Raw genomic sequence first — 10909 nt, forward strand, 5'->3', positions numbered from 1 at the left:
GATATGCTTTGTCTATTTATAAAACTCTATGGTAGACTGACTCCAATGAGAGAGATGCAAAATAAAGGTTGCAGCACAGACTTCTGCATAACGCATAAGAGAATCAATCAATTAGGCTACATTCCAAAACGTCCTTTCCGAAGAAAATTTTATGCCCAGTCTACAATGAGTCGTTGGTCGTTGGTCGTAAGAAATTTAACCAATCACAGTTGATCTTAGAGAAGAATAACCGGGGCTCTATTCTTGAATTCATTCGCAAGAGAAACGTATTCGCAAATTCTGATCTTACAGAAAAGTTGGAAATTTATTGGCTATCGTATGGCTATTAACCAATAAACTTGTAACTTTTCTGTTAGAGCGAGTACTTGCGTATACGTTTCTCTTGCGAATGAATTCAAGAATCGAGCCCCAGAACATAATTGGTTAAATTTCTTACGACCAACGACCAACGACTCATTGTAGACTGGGCATTACTCGATGTAATATAAGATACGTTACGTGTACTATATATTTCGAGTAAAATTTTCCTCGGAAAGGACGTTTTGGAATGTAGCCTTATGCTCAGTCTACAATGAGTCGTTGGTCGTTGGTCGTAAGAAATTTAACCAATTATGTTCGGTTATTCTTCTCTAAGATCAACAGTGATTGGTTAAATTTCTTACGATCAACGACTCATTGTAGACTGGGCATTAGAATCGCTTATTTTTCTCCCCAGGATAGAAATACAGGCATCTGACTAATTGATTCACTTACGCGTTATACAAAAGTGTGTGCGGCAGCCTTTAGTCGGTATATTTTCCTTCTGTATGTTAGTAACAAGAAAAAAAGAGGTTAAAATTTTGGATCATGCAAACGATACCTACAATACATATTGTGTATATTCATGGGATATCTACAATACATATTGTGTATATTCATGGGAGGAAAAATGACTTTTCGTCTGTTCTATTTATACCTGCTTATACCTGCTTTATGCTAGAAACGTACGTTTGAGCTACGAAATGTAGTACATATATTATAGGTCCATAATATCATGCATCATTTTAGTAGCCTTAAATAGAAATATAAATGTAATACTTTTTATAGGTGAAGTATCTAGTTTTCATTGGTGGTTTTAATGCCAAAGAAAGTATTGGCTTATGCATGAGAGAAGTTTTTCAAGATCGTTTAATGACTTCCTACACTTGGTTTGGCCGTGAGGAAAACCAACGGGCACTATTTAATACCCGTTTAGTAAAAGCTATTTACGGTATGATATTACTAAATTTTAACATAACTGAAACGTGTATTAAGCTATCCAAATAGAAAGAAATAATATTGAGATATCTCATCACATGGATATAGTAATGATCCTCATGTATATACGCAGAAGTATTAGAAAGAAATAAATGATTGTTTAATATCTTATAACTACACTTCTCGCAAAAATTAAAGGAACAAAAAAATTTTCTAAATTTTTTGCCAATTTTCAACATGCTGTATTTTAGTGAAAAATGGTTGTACAGGAAATAAAAAAACATAGCTTTTGAAGCTTGAAGACTCTAGTTTTAGAATTTTTTGGTTAAAAATTTTTCTGAGCACCGGTAGCCATGCAATTCTTGGATAAAGCACGAAGAAAAAATTTTCAAAATTTTTTACATTTTTTTTTCGCTCCACGGGCATGAAAAAAATTTTTCGAGCTAAACCAATGCATAGGTCGCATAGCCTGTTCATTCAGCTTCAATTTGCTTTTTTCGGAAGTCAGATACGACTATTTGTCTTCGAGATATCGAATTTTGAATGCAAAAGGACCCTTTTTCACTCAACTGCCGATATCTCTGAAACTACTGGTCGCCTAGCGAGCTGACGAGCGGTTTCGTTTTCTGCAGAAAATTTCCTACAAAAATCTGTCATGGTTGATTGAAAAAAAAATTTTGTCCCACCTGAAACGTGAAAAAAGAGCAAAAAAATGCCATTTTCCCCTTTTTTGGTAAATCGACTGTGTCTTCGACAATATTGGGGCAAAAGCTTAGGTTAGAAGAAAATTTTACAGTCTAATGTACCCCAAAGACCCCCCTAAATTTTTAGATCGATCGGTTCAGCGGTTTCCCCGGACCGATTGATTGAAATTTTGAAAAAATTAAGGGAACAAGACTTTGTTCCTTAAATTTGACCTAATCTTTTTAAAATTCAATAATTTCATTTTTTTTTACTTTTTACTCAATTTTGAGTTTTTTGAAGATTGAGTAACAAAAAAAATCTAAAAAAATTTTTTCAAAAATTTCGAAAATTTCCAAAAAATTTTTTTTGAAAATTTAAAAAAAAATTTAAAAAAAAATTTCTTTTTTTTCGTTTTTAAGAAAATCAAACTTTCTGACGAAAATTTTGATTGATGATTGATTTACCGTCGGCATTAGCGTTATCCAAAGCATACCACGTGGAGGTTGCACGGTCGGATTTACGCTTCTTTTGTGCTTACGCACGTGTGTTAATGATTCTTCGAAAAAAATGAGACCCCGTGGTTCGTCAGCTCCACAGTATTTTGCGACTCCAAACTCATTTTCTAAAGTGTGTGTGTGTGTGTGTGTGTGTGTGTGTGTGTGTGTGTGTGTGTGTAAAGTGTGTGTGTCTCGTGTTCAGTATCGAGTGTTCCCGCCTCTACTCCTAATCACAGCTTGCAATCTTTGTCGCATATTCGAAATGCAATTTCGGATCATCTGTTGAGGGATCTGACGCCAAATTCTTATCAAAGCGTTCTCTAATGCTGCCAAATTATTCAGATTCGGATAATTTTGACGCAATCGGCGGCCCAATATGTCCCAAACGTACTCTATCGGATTCAGGTCAGGACTCATTGCAGGATGCCTCAACAATGTAATGTTTTTGAATAAAAATTTTTGAAAAAATTTTTTTGGATTTTTTTTTGTTACTCAATCTTCAAAAAACTCAAAATTAAGTAAAAAGTAAAAAAAAATGAAATTATTGAATTTTAAAAAGATTAGGTCAAATTTAAGGAACAAAGTCTTGTTCCCTTAATTTTTTCAAAATTTCAATCAATCGGTCCGGGGAAACCGCTGAACCGATCGATCTAAAAATTTAGGGGGGTCTTTGGGGTACATTAGACTGTAAAATTTTCTTCTAACCTAAGCTTTTGCCCCAATATTGTCGAAGACACAGTCGATTTACCAAAAAAGGGGAAAATGGCATTTTTTTGCTCTTTTTTCACGTTTCAGGTGGGACAAAATTTTTTTTTCAATCAACCATGACAGATTTTTGTAGGAAATTTTCTGCAGAAAACGAAACCGCTCGTCAGCTCGCTAGGCGACCAGTAGTTTCAGAGATATCGGCAGTTGAGTGAAAAAGGGTCCTTTTGCATTCAAAATTCGATATCTCGAAGACAAATAGTCGTATCTGACTTCCGAAAAAAGCAAATTGAAGCTGAATGAACAGGCTATGCGACCTATGCATTGGTTTAGCTCGAAAAATTTTTTTCATGCCCGTAGAGCGAAAAAAAAATGTAAAAAATTTTGAAAATTTTTTCTTCGTGCTTTATCCAAGAATTGCATGGCTGCCGGTGCTCAGAAAAATTTTTAATCAAAAAATTCTAAAACTAGAGTCTTCAAGCTTCAAAAGCTATGTTTTTTTATTTCCTGTACGACCATTTTTCACTAAAATACAGCCTGTTGAAAATTGGCAAAAAATTTAGAAAATTTTTTTGTTCCTTTAATTTTTGCGAGAAGTGTATCTTGCACTCATTTTTCTCTTACAAATGATGTATGGCAGTACACGTTTCAATTATATTATATGATTTTATTATATAATATTACTATACATGGCAAATCATTTTTTCTATGATTTTGCATACATTTTGTAATTAAAACTGTATGTCGATTACTTTCAGTCTTTTAATACCCTTTTAAATTGAAACAGAAAAATAATATCATTTTACCTGACTAGGGTAATATTTTTCGCAACAAATTTATTTTAGTTTCTAAAGTAGAAAGAATTATAAGAGTGCTTATTAGTATTAATATTATTAAATTAATTGTCAATTTAATATTGTGATATTACCTTTTTGATTCAATTTGAGAACTGTTAAAAGACTAAAAATAATAGCACATTCAAAATGTATAATGTATGTAAAATCCAGAAAAAAATTATTTCAGCAGTAATATCCTGCTACGACCATCTATTGGTTTATCTAGATTTGAATTGTAATATTATTTAAATACAATGTTTTGCAGATGCTATCTGTGAAAACAAAAATTTTGAGAAACCAATGCGAGCTGCTTTTCAAAGTTATATGCGAGATGCTGTACGTACTGCTAAACAAAGGCATAGAAATAAGACTCGCAACAACTTGAATCCAAATGAAGGAAATCAAGATAAAAGAGCACGCAATCTATGGAGTAATTAAGCTGGTATAATCAGAAGAAGAAAATTAGGTCAGTGGTGTAAAAGTAAATACATGATAGTGTGTATTTACTTTTAACTTGCAGTGGATAAATAGACCAAATTAAACTGAATAAATTATAAATTAATTTATTATTATTTATTATTGCCAGTTAATAGGACTCTTTATTCAATTTTAATATAGAGAAGAAAAGGCGGTTATGAACTAGATATGAGGTTATTAAAACATTTAAACATTATTAAAATGTGAAACTTTAATCACAGTTTTATTCTTGATTTTTATCTTATCTTTTTTATCTATAGAATCACTTTTTAAATTTTTTCTTATTTGGTACCCAACACATAATATAGTAAATAATTTATATTTATAAAAATGTTTAAGTACTGCAGCATTTACATTCTTTATTTACTTTCTTTTTTACAGATAAACATGTTCATGAAGATATTGGAAAAAAGGTCAATGGAGATAAATATTTTCAATGAGATTTGGAAGCACTTGTCATATCCGAAGCCATTGTAATAAACCATTTTATTGTTTTGATTTTAAAATTAATTGTTTTATTGAAAATTTGAAAGAAAGATATATATAAATTTACTTCTACCTCATAATGTATGTTTAATTTTTGACTTTTGTAAATTTTTATTACATAATACTTATATTTAAAAAATGTTATTAGTGTAAGAAAATATAATATTTTTTAAACAATAAATATTATTAAACAATAATTTAGATGTAATAATTGAAGACTCTTATAGATAGTATTATAAATAAAGTAGAATATTTTTGTGTTTATTATATTCAATAGTTTATAGTTATACCAGAGAGAAGCTTAAGAAATCGATAACACAGCCCTGTTAATTCTCAACCACACTGTGGACATTGAAAATCCGTGAACGAATGTGGAATTGTATAGATTAATTTCTGCACAATTAATTTTTAAAATATAAAAAATTTAATTGTTTCCTATTTATTAATATAAATGTTATTAAAACTTTATTAATTAATTAAAACGTCTTTATTAATATAAAAACTTGCTAATAATTAACTAATCGAATATTGATTAATAAAACTTTGTTAATAAAACCTTTAAATAATTGAAATTTTATTAATAAAAGATGAAGCTTGTAATAGTGCGAATCACCAATTGATTAATATTTTTAAAAAATTTATAAAGCTCAATAATTAATAAGCTTTATAAATTTTTAAAAAATATTAATTATATTGTGATTCGCACTATTACGACAAACTTCGCCTTTGCTATTTCATATAGAAAAGTTTGCCATGTTCTTGCCATAAATTTGCTGTCACGCAATGCACGGTAAGATTTGTCCTATTCTTTCCACAAATTTGTTGTGATGCCATGTACGGCAAGATTTGCCCTATTCTTGCCACAAATTTGCTGTCATGCCATGTGCGGCAAGATTTGTCCTATTCTTGCCACAAATTTGCTATCATGCCGTGTACAGCAAGGTTTGCCTTGTTCTTGCCACAGATTTGCTATTATATTGTGTACAGCAAGGTTTGCCTTGTTATTTGCATAAAATATGCGTCATATTATTTACGACAAGCCTTGCCAGAAAAAGCTAAGCTTAATGCGGACACACCTTGTCGCAATTTTGCTGCTAAGCTGTGCTCGAGTTTGCGGCAAACTTCGCGCAAAGTTTGCGTCATTTTGCTAGCTGGGATGATTAATAAAGTTATAATTAAATTTATATATATATATATTATAGTCTACCTGATTTACCTGGAATAATATATATTTGCAAGCATGTATAATTATAAAAATTAATATCTATATATTAATTATATTTAAATTTCAAAAATATTATAGACGTCTTTTTATTAAAAAGTTGTCGTAAACGTGTGACAAGTTCATATTGTCAACAATTTTTAAACAATAAGCTACAATTAAAAAACTTTATAGTTTGAAGGCATATATGCAATAACAAATGAAAATTATTATATATGTGTTGTTGCTGTCATGTTTGCATCATGATGCTCAAAATATAATCATTCATTCGATTGAATCAGTCATTGCCGTCATGTTGCTGTTATGTTGTAGACAACATAACATACGAGTATTGCGAACCGTTTGCTTGGAAAATTTCGCCAACTGTTTGCATGTATAAGCAGACATATTGCTGTATTCGTACGTGTTTTACTTCGATGTCAGCAAATATACAGCAAATATCTAGCAATACGTTTGTGCATTAGTTTCTTCAAAATGCTTAATCAGGCTTGGCTATCTGGGACAGGCCCAGGAAACGGCAATTCCACGTTCACTCCATGATGTGGAGAATAACATAATTGATCGATTAAAAAATTTTAATCAAATATGACCTTAAGAAAAGTAAAACTCCATATTAATTTTTAGTTATTGATCAATAAATAAGATCTAAAATCTGAATTATCAATGATCAATATTGACCCTATAAGCGGACATATCTCGAACAATTATTGCTTTAAAACATAAAGTCACTTTTTTCTCAAATATACACCAATTGTTGTACTCGTTAAATGGTCATTTCTAGATCATTTCTAAATCAATTATAAACCTTTTTATTTAAAACGTTTCTTCACACAAGTGTCGACACAAGTCATGTAAATGGAAAGCATCCCTTGAAACGCATTCAATTCAAGTGACTGCACGTAATAAGAAATAACAGCATAAAGAAAGTGTAAAGAAAAGAGTACACATAAAATTATATTATTATTTATTGTGTGAAAAATATTCAAATAAACGTCTTATTAATAAATTTTATAAAAAGCGTATAATTACTTTTTTGCAAAACACCTTAAAAGTTTAATTTAATTATAGAATATACATGTTATGTTTCTCCATTTAAATATTCTGTAATTAATACAGAATTGACATGTTAATATTAGATTACATTAAGCCATTATGGAGTTACAATTGATTTTAAGATTTCAGGTTAAAAATATTCAATTTGATTGATGTGGAATTGGGCAATTATTGACAATTTTATATTCAACTTGTGATTGATCTAAAATTGTTCTATTTTGTGGATATACTTAGATCAATAATTTAGAAATATTCTCAATAGCGTTCATCAGTTCTGCATAAATTTTGGAGATATTTTGCTATCTGGGATAATTAATTGTTTAATAAAATAAACATCAAAAATGACTTATTATTAGCACCTGACTTATATTTTATGTAATTTTATTTAATTGTATTCTGTATAATTGCATTTTTTGTATTTTCTTTATCAATAAATTTCATAATGGATGTACAGAACAGAATCTTAATATTAAAGTACTTTAAATTTTAATGGTAATTAATAATTATTGTAATTAATTAATACTATCGTTGTTTGCTTCTGCACAATCTAAGCCCTCTCTAGACTTGGATTTTTCTGTTTCATTTCCATAGATTTTTAGAATACTTGTAAAACTTTTTTTCTTATGTTTTATTCTCGTATCTGGTTTCATGCATATTTTATATCCTTTCAATACTGGCCACTTGTGCTTTTCTTTTAGATATTTTGCTGCCATTTGAATATTTTCCATTTTAATTATTGCACTCCTGTACAAAATATAAATATACAAATTTATATACATATATATATATATATCCTTTATTAGATTAATTATTTTTTATAATTGTTATATGTTAAAATCAACATGTTTTATATTTATTACTCACGCATATCTACATAACATATATATATATATATATATATATATATATATATATGTTATGTAGATATACGTAAGTGTGTGTGTAAAGATCAATATTAAAAATTTCTTAAATAGATGAAACATAAATTGTACTTACCTAAAGTCTTTGTTATAAGGTTTTAATAAAGTAACACGAATACATCCAGGAAGAGCACCCTTTATTTCATGTGATTTTATACCATTTAATATATTTGAGATGAATATCCTGTACAAATACACAACAAAATATTAATAATGTTGCAAAATAAAATTAAAAGTACACATAAGTGTCTTACGTTTGTGTCACTGGAATATCCGATTTGACTTCAGGTATAAAAATTTTCTTTATCTTGTTGGTTTTTTTCTCAAATGCAATATCATATAGTGGTTGAATAACAATTCGCTTGTCATTGACTGTTTTATTCTTTGTAAGTTTATAATTGTTAATCTTCTCCTCTACAGTAGAAAAAACGACATGGCACCATCTACTAGACTGTCGTGGTAATTTTACATGAAAATTGCCCACAAATAAGTTCTGAACATCTCTTTTATCTTTTATTACACAAGGAAAACGTACATTCAATGTTCGTTCTCTACGTTTCTTCAACTGAGATAATTTCCGAAGCTTGTGCATAACCTAAAAATTATTACACTTATTATGTATCTTGCAAAAAAGACAAAATACTTGAAACAAAATTACAATAAAGAAATAAAATATAGACACGTTGAGATAAAATAAACTTACGTATGTTAATATGTAAGGTAATTTAAAGTAAAATTACATTTAAATGATTTTTATTTACAAAAATAAGTAAGACATCAAGCGTGGTCTACACATATATGTAATAAAACTATGACCTAGTTTACACCGAGCACTTGGTACGCGTATCAAATAGTAAATAACTAGTGAATGTGTTTAATCATTGGCTGATCAGCTTAAATTCACTACTTGATACGGTACTGTAAAGGGCCATCTACAATGGAGTGTTTTAGTCGTAACAACGCTAAATCTACGACCATGCTGTCAATAATATAAACGACGTAGCAATAATATACAAGCCGGCTATCATAGAGAGGTGACTAAAAACTAACCCCGAACACCTGAACGCTCATCGTAAGCACCCACTGAATTGGCTCAATGTCTGTTGTAGGCCGTAATCAGTAAAACAGTACATAATGAAAATATTGTCTACGACTACTGCTACGGCCTACGACTCTCCATTGTAGATGGCCCTTAATGCCCAGTCTACAATGAGTCGTTGGTTGTTGGTCGTAAGAAATTTAACCAATCACAGTTGATCTTAGAAAAGAATAACCGAACATAATTGGTTAAATTTCTTACGACCAACGACCAACGACTCATTGTAGACTGGGCATAACGTCCCAGCGTCCGGAAAATTTTGTCCAAAAGTTTTTTCGCGAAACTTGTCCGGATGCACGCGCGCTGAGTTACCTTACTCATTAATACGTTTCTATGGCTCTTTCTTAGGGCCACCGCACAAGCTTTTTCGTAACACGTTACGTTACGTTAAGTGCTCCATAAATCTAAGTTCGTACTTAAAATTAAACTTACATCAACGCACAAAGAAACTTTTAACGTAAGTTCTTAAGTTCTTACGTTAAGGGCCACCGCACAAACTCTTCCATAACGCGTTACGTTACGTTAAGTACTCCATACGAACCTAAGTTGTACTTAAAATTTAACTTAAATCAACGCACAAAGAAATCCTTAACGTAAGTTCTTAAGTTCTTACGTTAAGGATTTCTTTGTGCGTTGATTTAAGTTAAATTTTAAGTACAACTTAGGTTCGTATGGAGTACTTAACGTAACGTAACGCGTTATGGAAGAGTTTGTGCGGTGGCCCTAAGGATTTCTTTGTGCGTTGATTTAAGTTAAATTTTAAGTACAACTTAAGTTCGTATGGAGTACTTAACGTAACGTAAGCCCTAGTCTACAATGAAGGATTTAAGCTTTAAGCCGTAAGAAACTGGCCAATCACAGTAGATTTTTATAAGAATACTCGATTGTGATTGGTTAATTTCTTGCGGCTTACAGCTTAAATCTTTATTGTAGACGAGGGCTAACGCGTTATGGAAGAGTTTGTGCGGTGGCCCTTACTTTCGCTTAAGTCATCATTATATAATAATAATTCAAATATTAAACACCAACTTAATCGTACTTTAAAATTACGTACATATATATATGTATATCAAAACCATATATTACATATATGTATACTTTAGGTTATATCTAACATTATTTTAACTCTCTTATCGGTACGAACGCATAGGCAATCGGATCGTTTTAACTTCTAAATTCTTACACTCTCATATTGCTTATGGGTTCGTCGAGGATTAATTAACTGTAAGATAAATAAGAACCGGATATTTGTAAAGGCCCCTGCACGTGCACTGTCGGATGATTAAAGAAATGATATCTCGTCAACTGAATCCTCAAAGATTTAAACCGAACGGTTCTAAAACAAAATCTGCTATTATCAACACGACGGCGACAGGATGTCGCGCTTAAAGAAATACAAAATACGAAATTAATCCGCGTAATATCCGGACTGCGTGTCGGAACCATAGCTAGGCATTTAACATAAACAGTCCGTAAAGATATCCATTTCACGTTGGCGACGAGATGTCGCGCCCAAGAAATAATTAAGATTGATAAACCGGCGAGATATTTGGTAGTGAAAGCGATCCTAGCTGAAAAATATTCCGAATCAAATGATCGACGAAATCCTAGACGAGATATCTCCAATAAACATCCGCACGTGTAGACGGTCTCACGCGCCTTATCAGCGGCCCCCGAAACTCGGTTCCCGCCAA

The 10909-nt window shown here is 31.0% G+C and overlaps 2 protein-coding genes across 2 annotated transcripts in view; one reads left to right on the forward strand and one right to left on the reverse strand.

The window, feature by feature from the left end:
- LOC114254959 overlaps positions 1–4960 on the forward strand; it is a 10228-nt gene extending 5268 nt beyond the window's left edge. Inside the window, exons 3-5 of the mRNA XM_036286971.1 lie at positions 1087–1249; positions 4224–4424; positions 4817–4960. Of these exons, the coding sequence (XP_036142864.1) occupies positions 1087–1249; positions 4224–4396 (336 nt within the window). The 3' untranslated portion in view covers positions 4397–4424; positions 4817–4960. The remainder of the gene's footprint in view (positions 1–1086; positions 1250–4223; positions 4425–4816) is intronic.
- A 2431-nt stretch (positions 4961–7391) lies between these two features.
- LOC105828261 lies at positions 7392–8973 on the reverse strand. The gene is made up of 4 exons (XM_036287127.1): positions 8820–8973; positions 8371–8711; positions 8193–8300; positions 7392–7940 (listed from the first exon to the last, which is right to left on the reverse strand). Exons 2-4 carry the CDS (start codon positions 8706–8708, stop codon positions 7709–7711), a joined length of 678 nt encoding a protein of 225 aa, XP_036143020.1. The 5' UTR covers positions 8709–8711; positions 8820–8973; the 3' UTR covers positions 7392–7708.
- Positions 8974–10909: the final 1936 nt, after the last annotated feature.

This window comes from Monomorium pharaonis, chromosome 5 (genome assembly GCF_013373865.1).
Source record: "Monomorium pharaonis isolate MP-MQ-018 chromosome 5, ASM1337386v2, whole genome shotgun sequence".
Lineage (NCBI taxonomy): Eukaryota > Metazoa > Arthropoda > Insecta > Hymenoptera > Formicidae > Monomorium > Monomorium pharaonis.